General features: G+C 41.9%; 1 protein-coding gene across 5 annotated transcripts in view; it reads left to right on the top strand.

Annotated features, from left to right (window-relative positions):
• The first annotated feature begins 258 nt into the window (after positions 1-258).
• The window catches only part of LOC147107808 (MORC family CW-type zinc finger protein 3-like), a 51,791-nt gene continuing 31,320 nt past the window's right edge, over positions 259-20,729 (top strand). For 2 of the 5 annotated variants that reach the window (XR_015080888.1, XM_086007134.1), the window contains exons 1-9: positions 259-464; positions 714-786; positions 10,701-10,833; positions 13,083-13,297; positions 14,959-15,103; positions 15,772-15,925; positions 16,546-16,674; positions 18,414-18,533; positions 18,645-18,742. Coding sequence is in view for 4 of the 5 variants with exons in the window: in XM_086007134.1 (XP_085863260.1) it covers positions 399-464; positions 714-786; positions 10,701-10,833; positions 13,083-13,297; positions 14,959-15,103; positions 15,772-15,925; positions 16,546-16,674; positions 18,414-18,533; positions 18,645-18,742 (1,133 nt within the window). In the remaining variant the exon portion in view is untranslated. Of the gene's footprint in view, positions 469-713; positions 787-10,700; positions 10,834-10,877; positions 11,581-13,082; positions 13,298-14,958; positions 15,104-15,771; positions 15,926-16,545; positions 16,675-18,413; positions 18,534-18,644; positions 18,743-20,729 lie in introns of those variants that run through there. The other 3 variants (XM_086007135.1, XM_086007136.1, XM_086007137.1) reach the window with 3 other exon arrangements.

The raw sequence follows: 20,729 nt of genomic DNA on the forward strand, positions 1-20,729 counted from the left end.
AAATTAACACAATATGTTTTGTTCAGTACACATTTATTTTTCTTATAAAATTGATTAAAGTTGCTTATTATATTATTTGTGAAAAAATTACAAAAAAGTCGCTAGATTTTTGCATAAAATCGCCAAATTAAGGTCAAAAACAAAAGTCGCTAGATGAAAGGAAAAGTGGCTCAAGCTGGCGACAAAATCGCTGAATGGGCAACTCTGGGCCTGGCAGCGGCAGCTGGAGCTGACCGGAAGTTGGTGGGCGTGGCTCAGTGGGCGGAAGTGCGTTGTCTGGGCCCGGCCGGGCTGGCGGTTGATGCTGAGGGCGGCGGGAGGGCTGAGTGTGGAGGAAGGCAGGGTGCGTAAACCTCGCCTCTCCCTATCTCTCATTGAATAGAGCCGACAGCAACAAGATGGCCGCGTCCTTCCTGCGGAGCGGCGGAGGAGGAGCGGGGCCGCAGGACATTCCTCTGAGCGCCGTGAGTATGTCGGCGTATAGACATGGGTGGGTCGGAGATTAATTTGACCCACTGTGTGTGTGTAGATTAATTTGACCCAGTGTGTGTGTTTTCTTGTTTTGCTGTGTGAGTGAGGGGAGGGTTTTGGTGGCGGTCGGAAGTGGGTGAATTGCGCGCCGCGCAATTTTATCTGGGATTTTTTTCCCTTCACTGCTTATTAACCGTTTCCTCTTTTTCTCTTTTTTTTTATATATATATTTATACACACAGTTGAGCCCCAAGTTCCTCCACACCAACTCCACCAGCCACACTTGGCCTTTCAGCGCGATGGCAGAGCTGATAGGTGAGTGCTGCCAGGGGACGCGGGCCAGGTCCAGGGCTCGTTTCACCCACGCCCAGACTTAACTGTTAATTGAATTATCGTTTGCAAATGAAAAGGAGGGTTGTTTTCTCTCTATGCTCAACTCTCTTAAATACTCTTTAAAACTCCAACGTCCCCGAAAATCAGGATGATTTCAAAATAAAAAAAAAGCCTCCCCTTTTTCTTCACTGGATTTATATATATATATAATGTATGTATGTGTAAATGTGTGTGTGTGTGTATATAAAACCGTTCTTGTGTCTTGTATATCGAAATCCAAGTGAAGGGGCAAGGCCCATAGTGCGTGAAGTCATCTAAAGGTGAAAAGATCGGGAGGAGCAAATATATAAAGCAATTGGTGGTGAGATAATGCTACGCTTGGGTTGGAAAAGCTGAGATTGCAGCAGGAAAAAAAGTAGTTTGTCCTGTTTGTGTGAGTTGTCAAGGTTTATCTTCGAGCATATCTAATGCGTGAGTTGTTTAAAACAAAATTGAGTAACGTGTGGGTAACTTTCAGTTTCGTTTATGAATCCACACTCATTGATTCCTGAGTGGCATCTTTTGTGCTTGTCTCTACTGGCTTTTATATATTGAAACCAGAATGAATTCATTTGGTGGAGAATCCTGCCCCCGCCCCATCCCCCGCACTGATTCTGATTTAAAATTCAGCTAGTTAAATAATACATTGCTTTCTGTAAGGGATCTTGCAGTATTCAGAGACCATTTATGCTACAAATGGAATTGCTTTAAGGTATTTAAGTGCTTTGAGCATTTAAAACAATGCTTAAAGCCTCAATTTTTGTGTGGCACTCCAGTAACGAGGGTTGATTTCACAATCCAAGATTCCTAGTAGCACTCACAGAAATGTATCTCAGGAAACTGAATAAACAACCCATAATGTTCATGGAGGTGATTTCTCAGGATGTGCACCTACGCTTTCCTAAGGTGTGCTCCCTGAAAGTGTCGCTCCTCACCAGGAACGCAGGATTGCAGAATCATCATTTCAGTAATGTCCTAAACATGGCAACTGACTTTGAAAACCATGGGGATTGGGGCTCTAGCCGAAGGTCCTAGACGGTGGGAGAGGGTTGCAGTAGGCGATGGGTGTGGTGGCGGGCCCAGGATGGCAGAAAACAAATAGTTTTGTAGTAGAATTCTTCTTGTAGAAGCTGCTGCAGATTTGGGGTCTTGACAGGTGCAGGTGGTGACAGAAGGATTTCCCATGATTGTGTGGGGAAACCCCTTTAGAGAATGCAAGCTTCACAGTCACGAGCTGGGTTGCTACCATCAACGGGAGCAGGATTTAAGCTTGTTTAGGTGCTTTGAATGCTTTAAGAAATAGTAACGATGCAACACTATTGGAGATTTGAAACGAGACCAATAACTGGCGGCTCAAGACTCGGGCGTTGCGGCTGGATCACACGATCAACTTCAGCCAATCACAGGTAAACAAACAATAGCTTGGTGTCACCTGGCTTAGAGGCTACATTATGCGAGGAGGACCATACCAGCACTGAATCAGATTGCAGTGTAATAAATTTGAAAATTGAAGCCCGACACACACGCAAGTGTGACACAAGCAGAAAGGGCATGTGCTACACACAAATATATGCTTAATATAAGTACATTTTTTATGATGTGTATTCTGTTGTCTGAGGGATCCACACTCCATGAATAAAGGCTCGAGACTTGAGTCACATCAGCTTGATAGAGATTTTATTGGACTGTGCACACACATAATCCAAGCAAGCGATAAGTCTATACACTCTCCAGTAGGAGACTCATTGGGGACGAGGAGCAACACCATTTGAAGTTGTTCCTAACGCTGAGTTCACCTGACCGAGGGTTTTGTTACACGTTTATGCCTTTCTTGAAACACACCTTATACAGTTTAGCACTGTTGCCTCACAGCGCCAGGGACCCGGGTTCGAATCCGGCCTCGGGTGACTGTGTGGAGTTTGCACATTCTCCCCGTGTTTGCGTGGGTTTCCTCCGGGTGCTCCGGTTTCCTTCCACAGTCCAAAGATGTGCGGGTTAGGTTGATTGGCTATGATAAATTGACCCTTAGTGTTAGGGGGATTAAATACGTGGGGTTACGGGGATAGGGTGGGATATGTGTTGGTGTAGGGGTTACGGGGATCGGGTGGGATATGTGTCGGTGCAGGCTCGATGGGCCGAAATGGCCTCTATCTGCACTGTGGGGTTTCTGTGATTCTGTGAACTGTCACTTCTACTGACTCAGCAGATGTCACGAGTAGTTTTGACACAAGCGTGGGAACTAAAGGCCCCAATTCTTATCTACACCTGTCCTCAGTATTGCTGAATCTTACATTTTGCAGTGTCTCACTCAGTTCATCTCTTCTCATCAGTACTTTTCATTTCCCCATGAATTTTAATTTAGTTTGTTATAAATAGCTTTGTTAGCTTCATTAGGTTCCTTTCATTGTTTGACCACCATGGAAAACAATCATGGAATGAAACATCTGTTCCTTCTCATGCTTTCCACCTTCTCGTGCTAGCTGTATCTTGTGTTCCCACACTGGATACCACTGCTGAGCCAAGTCAGTAAACAGTTGCTTGTATCCTGCTATCTTTATCTCTTCACTTGGGTGTAAAAGTTACTTGTTTTAAATGTTTCCCCTTCACATTCACAGCATGGATTTGCTAAAGACAAATCGTGTTTGACTAACTGAGTTCTTTGAAGTGACTGAGACAATGGATGAGGGTAGTGCGGTAGATGATGTGTATGTGGACTTTTAAAAGGAGTTTGACAAAGTACCACATAATAAACTTGTTAGCAAAATTAAAGCCCGTGTGATTGAAGGGACATAGAAACATGGAAAAAATAAGAGCAGGAGTAGGCCATTTGGCCCTTCGAGCCTGCTCCGTCATTCAATATGATCATGGCTGATCCTCTATCAATACCATATTCCCACTCTCTCCCCATACCCCTTGATGCCTTTTGCGTCTAGAAATCTATCTACTTCTTAAATATATTCAGTGACTTGGCCTCCACAGCCTTCTGTGGTAGAGAATTCCACAGGTTCGCCGCTCAGTGAAGAAATTTCTCCTCAGTCCTAAATGTCCTACCCCGTATCCTGAGACTGTGACACCTTGTTCTAGAACCCCCCCCAAAGCCAGGGGAAACATCCTCCCTGCATCCAGTCTGTCTAGCCCTGTCAGAATTTTATACGTTTCAATGAGATCCCCCCTCATTCTTCTAAACTCTAGTGAATACAGGCCTAGTCAACCCAATCTCTCCTCCTGCGACAGTCCTGCCATCCCAGGAATCAGTCTGGTGAACCTTCGCTGCACTCCCTCTATGGCAAGTATATCCTTTCTTGGGTAAGGAGACCAAAACTGCACACAGTACTCCAGGTGTGGTCTCACCAAGGCCCTGTATAACTCTAGTAAGACATCCTTGCTCCTGTACTCAAATCCTCTTGCAATGAAGGCCAACATACCATTTGCCTTCCTAACTGCTTGCTGCACCTGCATGTTTGCTTTCAGTGACTGGTGTACAAGGACACCCAGGTCCCTCTGTACGTCAACATTTCCCAATCTATCACCATTTAAATAATACACTGCCTTTCTGTTTTTCCTACCGAAGTGGATAACTTCACATTTCTCCACGTTATACTGCATCTGCTATGTATTTGCCCACTCACTCAACTTGTCTAAATCGCCTTGAAGCCTCTCTGCATCCTCCTCAAAACTCAATCCCACCTAGTTTTGTGTCGTCCTCAAACTTGGAAATATTACATTTGGTTCCCTCATCCAAATCATTGATATATATCGTGAATAGCTGGGGCCCAAGCACTGATCCCTGCGGTACCCCACTAGTCACCGCCTGCCACCCCGAAAAAGACCCATTTATTCCTACTCTGTTTTCTGTCTGTTAACCAATTTTCAATCCATGCCAGTATATTACCCCCAATCCCATGTGCTTTCATTTTGCACACTAACCTCTTACGTGGGACTTTATCAAAGGCCTTCTGAAAATCCAAATACACCACATCCACTGGTTCTCCCTTATCTATTCTATCAGTTACATCCTCAAAAAACTCCAGTAGGTTTGTCAAACACGATTTCCCTTTCATAAATCCATGTTGACTTTGTCTAATCCTGTTGATATTTTCTAAGTGTCCTGTTATCACATCCTTTATAATAGACTCTAGCATTTTCCTTATTATTGATAGGTTAACCGGCCTGTGGTTTCCTGTTTTCTCTTTTTAAATAGTGGAATTACATTTGCCACCCTCCAATCTGCAGGAACTGTTCCATAATCTATAGAATTTTGGAAGATGACAACCAATGCATCCACTATTTCCATGGCTACCTCTTTTAGTACTCTGGGATGCAGATTTTCAGGCCCATGGGATTTATCAGCTTTCAGTCCTATTAATTTCTCCAGCACTTTTTAAACTAATTTCCTTTAATTCCTCCTTCTCACTAGACCCTGGCGGGGGGGGGGGGGATGGAATTCAGTATCGCCCCGTTGGGGCGCCGTTATCGGCCGTGCGCAAAGTTTAGCGCCTGACGCTAATTATCACCTCTGACAGCAAACTTGGCTTTTATCGCCCCTGGCGGTGATTGGAGCGCGAAATCAGGCGCTTCACACCTGTCTTAAGGCACAAATGCCGAGGAGTAAGGCGCTACCTCAGAGTGCTGGCGAAGCAAGGAAGGGCAAATCAAAATAAACCTGCAAAGTGCTGCTCAGTACCCAAAACTCCTTCACACAGCGTTGAATCTCTCCAGAGGTGTGTCTCTCTCTCTCTCTCGGACTGCGTGGTGCAAAAATGTCACTGACCAAAAAAAGGCAGGAAGCGGTCGCCTTTAAATAGCACTCCCCTAGTCCCTTTCTGACAGCACAACGCTCCCCTCAACCTGTTGTTGCTAGCGGCAGGAGGTAAGGCAGGGGGCGCCACTCAATATCTGGTCCGCGGTGCTAACGGGGCGTTGCGCACTCGACTGACGTCACAAGCTGCCGGCGCAGGAGATCGTGGCGGTAGTGTTTAGTGCCGCCGCAAAATGTCTAGTTAATTTCGCAAGCGGCCTCTAGTTGCTTTGCGCCCCAATTGGCGCCCTCTTAAGGCGCTAACGAGGCGCAAATAACTGAATTTTTCCCCCTCGGTTCCTTCGTATTTCTGGGAAGTTATTTGTGTCCTCTACTGTGAAGACAGAACCAAAGTATTTGTTTAATTGCTCTGCCATTTCCTTGTTCCCCATTATAAATTCTCCTGTTTCTGACTGTAAGGGACCTACATTTGTCTTCATTAATCTTTTTCTTTTTACATACTTGTAGAAGCTTTTACAGTCAAGTTTACTCTCATACTCTATATTTTTCCCCTCTTAATCAATCTCTTGGTCCTTTTTTGCTGAATTCTAAACTGCTCCCAATCCTCAGGCTTGCTACTTTTTCTGGCAACTTTATATGACTCCTCTTTGGATCTAATACTATCCTTAATTTCTTTTGTTAGCCACGGCTGGGCCACTTTTCCTTTTGTGGCAGCATGGATACAAAATTGGCTAAGGGACAAAGCAGCGAGTTGTGGTGAACAGTTGCTCTTCAGACTGGAGGGAAGTCCACAGTGGTGTTCCCCAGGGATCCGTATTAGGACCACTGCTCTTTCTGATGTATATTAATGACCTGGACTTGGGTATACAGGGCACAATTTCAAAGTTTGCAGGTGATATGAAACATGGAAGTGTCGTAAACAATAGGGACAGTAACAGATTTCAGGAGGACATAGAAAGACTGGTGAAATGGGCAGACGCATGGCAGATAAAATTTAATGCAGAGAAGTGATACATTTGTGTCAGAAGAATGAAGAGAGGCAATATAAACAAAATAGTACAATTATAAAGGGGGTGCAGGAACAGAGACCTGGGGGTATATGTACACACATCGTTGAAGGTGGCAGGGCAAGTTGAGAAGGCTGGTTTAAAAAAAAAAGCATGTAGGATCCTTGGCTTTTAGTAGAGGGATAGAGCACAGATGTTATAAAACACTGGTTAGGCCTCACCTCGACTACAGGAAACTCTTTGGTATCCGGGACCGGGATGGTACAGGTTGATAAAATTCCGGATAACGGAGAGGTATATCTACCAAGGCTATTTTTAACAAACAAAAATAAAAAAATCAAGAAATGTGCAGTATAATTGGGTACTCACCTACCGAATCTTGTGTTAAATGGATGGTGGAAGATGCTTGATTTAGTGCAGTAATGCCAGTTGAGGGTAATCCATAACTCTTTAATTACTTAACAGTAAAACAAAACTCTTTCGGAGTGAGAATTGTGCCGGTTATTAGAGAGTTTCCTGTATTGTGTTTGATTCTGGGCACCACACTTTAGGAATAATGTCAAGGCCTTGGAGAGGGTGCAGAGGAGGCTTAGTAGAATGGTACTGGGAGTGCGTGACTTCAGTTATGTGGCGAGACTGGAGAAGCTGGGGTTGTTCTCCTTGGAGCAGAGAAGGTTAAGAGGAGATTTGCTAGTTGTTCAAACTCATGATTGGTTTTGATGGAGTAAATAAGGAGAAACTGATGCCCAGTGGCAGAAGAGTCGATAACCAGAGGACACCGATCTAAGGTGATTGGCAAAAGAACCAGAGGCAGCATGGGGATACTTTTTTTTACACCGAGTTGTTGTGATCTGGAATGCACTGCCTGAAAGGGTGGTGGAAACAGATTCAATAGTAACATTCAAAAGAGATTTGGGTAAATATTTAAAGGGGAAAAAGATTAGAGCTGTGGGGAAAGAACAGGGTTGTGGGACTCATATAATTGCAAAATACTGCGGATGCTGGAAATCTGAAATAACAACAGAAAATGCTGGAAATACTCAGCAGGCCAGACAGCATCCGTGGAGAGAGAAACAGAGTTAACCTTTCAGGTCTGGGACCCTTGATCAGAACTGGAAAAAGCTGGAGATGTAACATATTAAGCAGGTGCAGAGAAGGGGGGTGGGGGGGGGGTTAGGAGGGGAGGAAGAAATAGAAAGAACATCCTGTACTTTTGTAAGAGGCAGGAAAGATAAAATGTTGCAAATGGGAATGGCAAAAATCATACTGCATGAAAAATGGGGGCAGGGATAATTATCTGAAATTGTTGAACTCAATGTTGAGTCCAGCAGGCTGCAAAGTGCCCAATCGAAAGATGAGGTGCTGTTCCTCGAGCTTACGTTGAGCTTCATTGCATTGTTCCAATGAAACTCAACGTAAGTTCGAGGAACAGCACCTCATCTTTCGATTGGGCACTTTGCAGACTGCCGGACTCAACATTGAGTTCAACAATTTCAGATAATTATCCCTGCCCCCATTTTTCATGCAGTATGATTTTTGCCATTCCCATTTGCAACATTTTATCTTTCCTGCCTCTTAGAAAGAACACCCTGTACTTTTGTATTTCTATTCCTCCCCTCCTAAACCCCCCGCCCCCGTCTCTGCACCTGCTTAATATCTGTTACATCTCCAGCTTTTTCCAGTTCTGATGAAGGGTCCCAGACCTGAAACGTTAACTCTGTTTCTCTCTCCACGGATGCTGCCTGGCCTGCTGAGTATTTCCAGCATTTTCTGTTAGGGTTGTGAGACTAATTGGATAGCTCTACCAAAGAGCAGGCATGGGCTGAAAGGCCTCCCCCTCTGCTGCGCCATTCTCTGTGCTGCGCCGTTCTCTGATTCTACATGCACTTGCAAAAGTGTCCTTTTTTTCTAATTTACTGTGATTTAGAGGTTACACTGTCATGTTAACTGACAAAAGCTGAGGATTCGTCTTACTACACTATCACAACTAAGTGCTGCTAAATTTTCACAGGCCTACATGATTTTTGCTGTTGTGGTTGCCCTACTGAGCTCCTTTCATGTCAATTAGTCACCATCGTCCGGTTTTATTTTGTTTCTTAACATTTTATTTCCCCAACATATTTTATTTTTCTGCGTAATCAGTTAAAATTTATGAAGTGTTTTATATATTTCCCATGGTGTTGCTCATAGTAAATCAGCGGATAGGTTCTGTATCTGACCTGTCTCTACTGCAGCTTTTTGTTTCCTCTCTTTTGATTGTATCTTGTCTCTTCTAGTTCTCTCTCCCTTCATCTTTTTTTGGTTCTCCCTCTCCCTATTTTTTTTTTTTTAATTGCGCAGTTTTCTTTCAGGCTTTCTGTTTCTGTTTTTTGGGTTGGAGATGGTTGATGGTATGGTGAAGACATTGAGAGTACCTTCCAACATATCTATTCTATCCCTTTTTTTGTGAAAGTTTAAAATATTCTCCTTTTATCTGTGTGACTTTGGTCTTAGTTAAGTGAAGGTAGTGTGAGAAACTGGGTTTTAAACTTGTGTTCACAATAGGAATGGTTGTGTAAGTAGTGGCATGGTATAGACTATCCCAGGACCAAATCACAACATTCTTTCTCACCACAAAAGATTTTCAATTGGGTTCTAATATTTCTGTTCATGGTCTTAATTTGGGGATTCCTATTGTCAAATTATTGAGCTTTTACTACAGCTTTGTCTTTGAGAGTCAAAGTTGTAACCTCATTGCACATTGAAGGATTCTTGGTTCTTGTTTTAGTATTTAGTTTGAAGTGTCCTGCCAGTCTAATCAGCTTCCTGTGCCTGTATAAGGAATTATTTTCAGAAAGTTTCACTGTAGCAAAATCATAAGAACATAATAAGTAGGAGCACGTGTAGGCTGTTCAGCCCTTCGAGCCTGCTCCACCATTCAGTAAGATCATGGCTGATCTTCTACCTCATCTCCACTTTCCTGTACTATCCCCATATCCCTTGATTCCTTTAATATTCAAAAATCTATCGATCTCTGTCTTGAATATACTCAACGACTGAGCCTCCACAGCCCTCTGGGGTCGAGAATTCCAAAGATTCACCACCCTCTGAATGAAGACATTTCTCCTCATCTCAGTCCTAAATGGCCGATCCCTTATTCCGAGACTGGTTCTAGACTCCCCAACCAGGGGAATCACCCTCCCTGCATCTACCCTGTCAAGCCCTGTAAGAATTTTGTATGTTTCAATGAGATCACCTCTCATTCTTCTAGAGAATATAGGCTAGTCTGCTCGATCTCTACTCATAGGGCAATCCCCCCATCCCAGCAACCAGTCTGTTTAACCACATCAGTTAAACTATTAAAATTGCTAGCTGATGAAGCACTGGTACACGACTTCCTTCAACCTGCCTTGTTTGTCATCTGACCATCTTTAGAACTGTTACTTAATTATTAAGGCTTTATAAAGGAAGAGTAAACTTGCATTTATATAGGGTCTTTCATGAACTTGGGATGTCCCAAAGTGCTTGCAGTCAATTAATTACTTTTCTAGTATAGACCAGCGTGGCAGCCAATCTGCATATAGCAAGGTTCTACAAACAGCAATGAATTGAATAATCAGTTCATCAGATTAGTGCAGTGTTGTCCAGAAATTTCACTTCTTGGTCTTCATTTTAAGGAACGACAGAAGTAGATAGTCCGAAGGATATAGATTTCTTCATCAGCAGAGGTTACCAACAACTAACTCAAACTGAAGGTGTACATTTACCCTGTAGTGCTTTTTTAATGTCCCTGGATTCACTAATATAGAAATTAAAATGTTATCTCCTGTACTTTATGCACATGTAATACAGTTTAGTGGAATCCATTCTCTGGTTTGTTAGACCAGACTGATTCTCACTGCCATGGGTCCTTTGTTAAAAATATAGTGATCCTTTTTGGATTTCATGCGAAAAGCTGCCAACATTGCTTTTACACTTTAAGGTATGTTGTTCTGCATGTTACTGTAGAAGTGGTTTTGTGAAAAAGTACTACTTGTGCAAGAATAACATCTAAAGTGAGTTTACTTAATGTGTTTTTGTTCCATTATTTCACTTCTGTTTTACTTTTCTAGATAATGCATATGACCCAGACGTAAATGCAAAGCAGATGTGGATTGATAAGATTGTAATAAAACAACAAATTTGCTTGACATTTGCTGACAATGGCCAGGGGATGAATCAAGACAAGTTGCACAAAATGTTGAGGTAAGTTGTTGCTTTGGTTCTAAAGATTCAGAGAGAATACCATGGAGGTGCACTCTATTCCTGATACAACCTCCAGATAAACCAAAGTTTCCTGTATGTCCGGAAACCTCAATCTACCGGCAGAAATCAGGAGCCGTTTTGTTCGGGTTTTTTTTTCTTCTCGTGGCTTATTTTTTTCAACAGTCAGGCACTGCAAAGTCTCTCTGAAGCTGTTGCTAAGCTACAGAGACGCTTCCAAGGTACGGCCAACTGTTTAGAAGCTGTTGCTAAGCAACAGTGTTTGTTGCCAGATACGGAGCTGCAAATCTCCGTATGCTTCAACATTAACGCTGGTTTGTCCGGCAGTTTTGGTAGATAGGCAACAGCTCGGTCCCGTCGGTGCCGGATATCACAAAGTTTCCTGTAATTCAAAGTTTTTATGCTTTTTAAAAAAAAAAAAAAAAAAATTATCCAACAATTTGAACGGAGCAACTTTGAATGATGTACTGCTCTGCCTTTGTGGTTGAACTTTACATGTGGCCATCCTGTGTTGGTGCAAGCAACAGCTTAACGTTGTCAGTAGTAGCTCTGATTGCACAGTTATGGGACTGTGCTGGATACCTCCACTTGAAGAGAAAGCACTGAATAATCTTAATGACCTAGACTGTAATTTGTACAATTTTAGGAATTGACAGAAGTACTGGAAATTCCCGGGAGGCTGAAACTAGTTGGACAAACGAGTTCTGTACCTGCAGTGTGCTTTAACTTGTAAGAGCACCTCCCACCCTACTTCATCTAATACCATTAACATATTATTTTGCATCTGTAATTGAGTCAGAATACTTGGCTACTGGTGTATGTGATAGTGTTGTGGAAATAATGTTTTGTGTGGATTCTTAATCCCTTTAGAAAGGCAGAAATCACCCAGCAATGTAACTGCTCCTTTCCAGAATATACTGTCATCAGTCCAACGTGTGCAGGCTAAAGCTATGTAATCATATTTATGTATACAATATAAAGGGCATCCCACATATTCCCTAGTGACACTGAATGGTGGAAAGGCCTGTAACGATTCATGCATAACTGCAGTGTTCTACTTTTTCATCTGTCATTTAAGATTTACCATGAATTTTAACTTCTCAAGCCCCTACTTGCAATATTTCATGATTTTGTTACCTCATCGTTACCTCTGGTGTCTACCTCACTACTTGTTCTCTCGACCCCGCCATGGTGTCTAACTTGTTAGACTGCTTGTCCGGCATACAGTTCTGGATGAGCAAAAATTTTCTAAGGTTAAATATTGGGAAAACCGAAGCCATTGTTTTCGGTCCCCACCACAAACTCCGTTCCCTAGCCACTGACTCCATCCCTCTCCCTAACATCTGTCTGAGGCTGAACCACACTGTTCGCAACATTGCTGTCATATTTGACCCTGAAATGAGCTTCCGACCACACATCCGCAGCATAACAAAGACCGCCTACTTCCACCTCCGTAACATTGCCCGTCTCCGCCCTTGCCTCAGCTCATCTGCTGAAACCCTCATCCATGCCTTTGTTACCTCTAGACTTGACTATTCCAACACACTCCTGGCTGGCCTCCCACATTCCACCCTACGTAAACTTGAGGTCATCCAAAACTCGGCTGCCTGTGTCCTAACTCGCACCAAGTCCCGTTCGCCCCTCTCCCCTGTGCTCGCTAACCTACATTGACACCCAGTTAAGCAGCGCCTCGATTTCAAAATTCTCATCCTTGTTTTCAAATCTCTCCATGGCCTCACCCCTCCCTATCTCTGTAATCTCCTTCAGCCCCACAACCCCCCCCCACCGAGATATCTGCGCTCCTCTAATTCTACCCACTTGAGCATCCCTGATTATAATCGCTCGACCTTTGGCAGCCGTGCCTTCTGTTGCCTGGGCCCTAAGCTCTGGAATTCCCTGCCTAAACCTCTCCGCCTCGCTACCTCTCTTTCCTCCTTTAAGACGCTCCTTAAAACCTACCTCTTTGACCGAGCTTTTGGTCACCTGCCCTAATTTATCCTTATGTGGATCGGTGTCAAATTCTTTGTCTTAAAATACTCCTGTGCAGCGCCTTGGGATGTTTTACTATGTTAAAGGTGCTATATAAATACAAGTTGTTGTTGTATTTGCTATTGTATTTTTGGGATTATGGAAGTCTATTGTTTAAAATGTGAAAAGTGATGTACTATTTTAGCTTGAAACCTTTTTAATCCTTTTGATTTTAATGTAAATTTCTTTCTCTTCCCTCCCAGCTTTGGATTCAGTGACAAAGTTACATTGAATGGTCACGCTCCTGTTGGGCTTTATGGCAATGGTTTCAAGTCTGGATCTATGCGGTTGGGAAGAGATGCAATGGTTTTCACAAAAAATGGAGAAACGTGTAGTGTAGGCTTCTTGTCTCAGAATTACCTTGAAGCGGTAAAAGCAGAAAATGTGATTGTACCGATTATTTCGTTCAACTATAACAATATCCTTTTTTTAATGAAATTTGTTCTTTATTTAAAAGACACTCACTATTTAAGGTATTGCATTTTCTCCCCTTTCATTTTCTGCTGGTCTTCCTACACCAGCTTCAACATAGTGGGTGAGTGGGACTGCTGCTGTTCTCAAAATGGTTGCTAGGAGATGTGCAGCTTCTTTCCTCCCTGTTTGAAAGTGGCTGGTGTATACTTGGCATCTCCATGAGGTGTTTTAGCTGGGCAAATGAGCTCCATGTTAGATATCGTGGTTATGAATTCTCATTCCACCACTTCCTGGCATAGTATGTTGATGCTCTGTAGATTTAAAAAAAATTTTTTTTTTAAGGTTTACTAGATATTCAATGGTTTTGCATTTATTGTTTTTCCTGCCAGTTTTCTCTCCCATTTCCTCAAGGCAGTCACTCCTTGCTGATGTATGGTTTCATAAGCAATAATTGCCCTCTGATTCCTTGCCCAAGTGGGCCTCAGTCACTGGTGAGCCTTGCCTGCGAGTGCCGACTAGTGACTTGATCACTGGGTGGGGCTAGGGACATCATGACCTGATCCTGTCCTTGCCCAAAGTGCACGTGTTGCTGTAACTGTGATCAGAAACGGGAAGTTTGGCGCTTTTTTGTTAATAATTCGCCCCCTCTAATTCAAGGATACTGAGGCCAGTTCCTTTCTGCTACCTCGGCTGAGAGCAGCTAACTCAACGCAGTCTGAGGATTAAATGTGGGACCTTCTGCGTGGCTCAGCTATCACTTGCTGAGCCGCTGGGGGATTTGTGATAGAATTTTACTTTTCAGATTTACGGTTCTGCAAACTGCTTGTATATTCTCTCTAACGGTTTAACCTAGCATCAAACGCTTCCTCTTAACATTTAGTCATACGATCAGATTGTTCTTATTTGATCCAGAACCAGGGGACACATCCAGAACCAGGGGACACAGTCTAAGGATAAAGGGTAGGCCTTTTAGGACAGAAATGAGGAGGAATTTCGTCTCCCAGAGAGTGGTGAACCTGTGGAACACTCTACCACAGAAGGCGGTGGAGGCCAGTTCATTAAATATAGTCAAGAAAGAGTTGGATATATTTCTTAAGGCTAAAGGGATCAAGGGGTATGGGGAGAAAGCAGGGACAGAGTATTGAATTTGGATGATCAGCCATGATCGCATTGAATGGCGGAGCAGGCTGGAGGGGCCGAATGGCCTACTCCTGCTCCTATCTTCTATGTTTCTATGCCTAAGATTCACATCCAGTTAGAGGATCAGATTTGCTACAAGGTTAAATGAGAACTACATGGGGATGGGGGGGAAGTAATATTTTCTACTTTGCTACCACTAGAAGTATAATTTTCAGCTATTTCTTAAGAATTTCCACATTTGGAGTCTGAGAAACCTGCCTTGTCAAATGTCCTGGTTGCAAGACAGCAGCTCCATGTGTTGAGTAGGGCTCAGCAGTCCTCCTGGTTCCAGATGCCAATTTTTATGCATTATTGTATTTTATATTGAAAGTAGTCTTTGAAAGTGCCTTAAAATTTTGGGCAATGTAACTGTTCTAATTGGCTAAAAATCATGGGAATTTGAGCGATGTTGATGTGCTACATGTGTTTAAAAACTGATTGTTGTATATTTGAAGATATGGTTATATTCCTTAATACAAGTCTTACAAAAGCTTATAATGGAGAACATGCAGTCAAGTTTGAAAGCAATTTTACAGCATTCTTTATTCAACACGGAAAAGGAGCTCCAGGCAGAACTGGACGCTATTTCTGGAAAACGAGGAACAAGGATTATCATTTGGAATGTAAGAAAGTAAGTTAAACTTTGTTAGTTGGTACCTGACCTATATAACAATTTTTGCTATAGAGATGAATGTCATGGTAGGATTAGATACGAGATGCAGTAGATCGTACTAATCTATACAATTTTACTTAAGCATTTTGAACAGCTCACTTTCTGGTGTCGGATACAATCATGGCACCATAAAATGTTGCAACACAGAAGGAGTCCATTTGGCTTACCACACCTCTGCAGGCTCTCTGAGCAATCTACTTAGTCCCAGTCCCCAGCCCTTCCCTCGTGCCCTTTTATATTAAAAAAAAATATATATATATTTTTCAAACATTGATCTAGTTCCCTTTTCAAAGCCATTATGGATTCTACTTCAACCACTGTTTCTGATTCCATGTCCTAACAACCTCTGGGTTATAAATAAAATTATAACCCTCTCCATTTATTTGGTGGTGATCTTAAAATGATGCCCTCTAGTCACTGACCAATGGAAATGGGTTGCTCCATTTATCTTATCAAAATCCCATATAATTTGAACTCTTATGAAATCTCCTCTTAACCTTCTTTGCTCTAATAAGAATGCCAGTTATAATAGCTGTAACTGTTTGCAAGAGTTTGGCTAAATTTCTGGAATGAAAGTTCATGCACTGAAATAAGCCACAGGGTTAATGGTGTTATTTTATTTCAAGAACCAAGGATGGAAAGCCAGAGTTTGACTTCGAGTCTGACAAGTACGATATCAGAATCCCTGGAGATATTTTAGACGACAGCTCAGGGAAGAGAAAATACAAAAGGCAAGAACGGATGGACCAAATTGTGCCCGAAAGTGACGATTCATTAAGAGTAAGTTAAAATAAAAATTTCCTAGCAAGTTTAGAAATTGCTGATAATTTTGCTGAATATGGAAGATTAGGCAGTTTGGAACTGGGATTTGAGTATCTGATTAAAGAAGCCTTGTCACCGTTGAATTGTTTTATTTCTGGTTGTACTGTATCAATTAGAATTTTTCTGCCATGGCAATTTAAAATATATATTTGACAAATGCTGTGTTTTAAAGACTTAAAAATCTGGCTTTCTGTGGAGACTAATCGCTGTTAAGTGAGTATTGCTATTAAGTTGCCTTTGAGGAAGCTTTCTTCTAATATTCTGTTCCATTCTATTACACAGTTTTTCATTTGTGCCATTAACCTATTCACCTAATCTGAGAATTTGAAATTCACTGATCTGTTACATCTCTAACTTTTTCCAGTTCTGACGAAGGGTCCTCGACCTGAAACGTTAACTGTTTCTCTCCACAGATGCTGCCTGACCACCTGAGTATTTCCAGCATTTTCTGTTTTTATTTGAAATTCACTGAATTTGTTTCCCTATAGGTGACATTCATGAGGTGAGCATAGAATATTTAAAGCTTACTTCTGCGATATAGTCCAATTGGTGCTTACGCATTTACATTTTGTTTTCAGGCTTATTGTAGTGTTTTATACCTGAAGCCACGGATGCAAATCATTCTTCTGGGAAAGAAAGTCAAAACTCAGCTTATTTCTAAGAGTCTTGCTTATATTGAACATGATATATACAAACCAAGTTTTATTGTATCCTTTTTGAAGTATCTTTAATTTAATTAAAGTTCTCCTAAAGGACGACTTGTGTATTATAAAATATATGCCTATTTATATAAAAAAGTATACATCTCTCCTGCTGAAATATTGAGCCGAATGAGAATTTTTAACAGTAAATCAATGTTGCATTGTGCTGTCTAGCATGAAGTGGTAGGGTGAAGGTCCACAGCCACATGCTGAGCTCCTAATCTAGACTATGCTAAGTGAAAGACTGATGTTTCCTTTCAGGGACAGAAATCCGAGGGTAACTCTCGCTGCAACCTAGTGATTTATTTTAGAACTGGATTATTAGTGATGAGAATGCAGGATACTTGACCATCCTCTTTGTTAAGAGAATTATGAATGAGGCAGCACCTAAAGAGAATTGGAAGTTGAAGAATTAGCTCAATTTTTCATAATTCAGTATTTGTTATCGGGCTTTAGAGAAAAGTAATAACTTGAATAGTGCCTTTCACTCCCTAAGGACATCCCAAAGTGCAGGTGTAGTCACTGCTGTTTTATAGGTGTACACAGCAGCTAATTTGCATGTTATTATTTATGTAGTGGTTTCAAAACACTTAAACTTTTGCTGGTGTGTCTTTAAATTATGCTTTTAATTCAGCACCTCAAATAGCTCCCACTACTATCCGCATCAATGATTAATCTGTAACCATTAGTATTTCATCTTAGTCTTTTACAGCATGGGATTCTGTCTCGAGACATAACTTGAGTTCACTTCAAGTTGTAATTTTACCTGCCCGCCATGCGTGCTTTACTGAAATTCTAGTGACAGTAAATGGTGATTTCCTCGAAACTTTAAAATTTATATTAATTTTGGGGTAGGAGTGGTGCAGCAGCCATACGTTTTCCGCTTTGGTCGAGTACCTTTGTTGTGGCGCGAATTCTCCCCGCCACAAAGTTGCACCCCCGACCCCAGCCAACTTTTGGTGTCCTCCTCTGTTACATAATTGAGGAAGGACACCCTGCTTGCACAGGCTAAGGCAGTCCTTCAATTTTTTAATTCTCCCTCCGTCACCCGTGGCAACATTTTATGCATTCCATGCCTCCAATGTTGCTAGGGCATAATGACAGAAGTTATGTACAGGAAACTCTCAATTTACCAGCACCTAAATAACCGGAAATCTCTGTTAACCGGCAAAATTCAGGAGTAGGTTCAGGTAAGTTTTACTTCATATTAGTGCCCGTTCCCGGATCTGTGGCCCTGTAACTGGGGTTCCTGCACCTGTTGCTAAGCAACAGGGACGCCTGGATCTTGTGGCCGGGGTTCCTGCACCTGTTGCTATGCAACAGGGATGCCTGGATCTGTGGCCGGGGTTCTTGCACCTGTTGCTAAGCAACAGGGAAGCCTGGATCTGTGGCTGTGTACGGGGTATACCTCTCTGTAATCTGGACTTTTTGATAAACCAGCACCATGCCAGTCCCATTAGTGCCGGATGAAAGAGTTTCCTATAATTGGTATGGTATTTAAATACACCTGTTCATATTTGGGTAACATATTCTACCACTTCAGGCTGGTAGAGGCAGGGGCATGTGAGGAACTGACATGTTCTGTTAAATTCCATCAATTACACCAGGGAGCTAGTGTAACTCTGAAAATTTAGGTCTTTATTTTTACTTGGAGTTTGAAAAAGAACACTAAAAATATGGCTGCCCATTCTTTAACTTCCATGATAGTTATGGCTCTACTGTAATTTCCTTAATGCTCTTCAAAGAACAGAAACATAAAAATAACCTTTGGCTTTAATTGGAGAAACAAAGAGCATTATGGGATAATGATGTACCATAAAAACCGACTGATTAAATCTTACGAGAAAGTTGGCTGTCAGCTCAGAGTAAGTATATATTTATAAATTATAAGACCAATCGTGGTTTGAAATTATAATTTGCATTTGACATCTGAACCTACAATGATAATATGAACCCATTGTAATATTTCCTTTCAGGCAAACAACATGGGAGTGGGTGTCATAGGAGTCATTGAATGCGACTTTCTCAAGCCCACACACAACAAACAGGACTTTGATTATACGAATGAGTATAGGTAAAATAAAGCTGTGGGGAAGCTACCTTTTCCTAAGTACAATATACTTACAGTACTTTAAATGCTAGACATGTCTCCTAAAGTATACACGGGCCTTAATTTCATTATGCACTTTTATAACTTTTTATGGGAGGAAAGGGGTTTAAAATTTTCCACCTTGTACTTTCCTTTTAAGATCTCTTTAGAGAGGATGTATTACATTGAATTGACTTGTATAACGTTGAAAATTAGTTTTTGATTCTTGTAACTGGAGTTTTAACTTGTGTATCGATAACTGGTCTTACTTTTATTGAGAACTGACACAAGCTTTGTTGTCCCAAGGCCAGTTTGCTAATTATTTCTAGTATGTTTTGAGCAGGGGGGAAATTATTTTGATAAATGCAGCAGTAACTGTGGCTTAGATCATAACTTTGATAGATTCTTAACCTTTCTGAATAAATGCATTGAGCTTACTGCAACTAATTATGTGATGAACAGAAACACATGAGCTTTATACCCTAGCCCCGTTGAAGGAGTTATGTGTAATTTGGGCCTCCAGTCTAATCTCTCTCACCAAACATATTCTGCTGTTTCTTAGTAATTTGGGATTTTAATTGTAAAGTCATTTTAATGTGGTGCCTTCCTGGATGATCCAGACTTCAGTGATTTGGACCTGCCTCTTGCCTTTTGAGGCGAGGGTTTAAATCCGGCCCAGACTTGAAGGAATTAAGGCCTGCTCTAGCTATTGGCTGTGAAGGTCCTATGTGTAATTCGTTTGGTTTGTCTCAATCCAGTTCCTAGGTCCCCTCAAGGTTGGAGCTGAGGCATATTGTTAGAGGGAGTTTTAGTTTGCACTGGTATATCTGATCTAGAACTATTTGGTATTGATACTGGGTGCCTAAAATGGAAAGTGTTTCATCTCCGCTCTAACATCCATCACTTTGACCATTAAGTATTATTCCAAGCTGTCCACGACCACCACGGAGGCCTGAAGTTCAGCAGAAGTGTATAATGATAGCTGCTTCAATTGTTGATTTTTAGTCTGGAGTCTAACGCAGCACAGGAAATAGCACCAGAACAGATATCTCCGGTCTTAACTTACTTTCTGTGCCAGTAATCTTGCAAACATCACTGCTTCGATTTGTCCCTCATATAATAAATTTTTAAAAAAATACTCTAGCTGCAAGTTTGCAATCAAGGCAGGAATGTGACACATGGGGCACATTTACAGTACACTTCACACTGACGCTGCGATTGCAAGGTATATGTGGTGTGTATATGGGATAGAGTAAATGCAGCCTGAATAGTAATGAAACGGAAAGTCCCATAGCACTAACAAATCCAGCAGTCAGTTTGGGCCTTTGCACCCGATTTACACTCCCAAGTTTAACGTTTGTGCAAACCAGTTTTGACTCTACAGATTCTAAGCTTGTGGAGTGTGAATGCATTGTAATAGGCATCCTTGCATCACAAAACAATGTGTTCTGCTCATTCTACAGACAGGAGGCATGGCTGGCGCGTCTCCATTCTAAATTAGCTCCATAAGCGCAAAGCTTTAAAACTCTAGTGAGACAACTAAAAAATAATTAAATGCTGAAGAATTATAAGTCTTGGTGAGACAGCACTGGGCCTTTACCCCTTATGTTGCAATTCTTCAAACTTAAATCAAAATTTGTATATTGTAGTAGTCAGACATTCTCAGTCGGCCACTAGATCATAGAATCAGAGAAATTTATGGCACAGAAGGCCGCCATTCGGACCATCGTGTCTGCCGGACGAAAAAGAGCTATCCAGCCTAATCCCACTTTCCCCAGCTCTTGGTCCGTAGCCCTGTAGGTTACGGCAGTTCAAGTGCACATCCAAGTACTAGATGGGGCACTTTGAGAGGAAACACTGGCACCAGTACTGTAGTATTACATCTCCTGGCAAGACTATTGCAGAATGATGCTAATTACTGGAGAAGCTGAAAGTAGGGTTACATTGAGCGCAGTTGGTGCTTAGGGAAGGA

The sequence above is a fragment of the Somniosus microcephalus genome, chromosome 14, assembly GCF_052327205.1.
Source record: "Somniosus microcephalus isolate GS21.2 chromosome 14, FLI_Smic_1.0, whole genome shotgun sequence".
Lineage (NCBI taxonomy): Eukaryota > Metazoa > Chordata > Chondrichthyes > Squaliformes > Somniosidae > Somniosus > Somniosus microcephalus.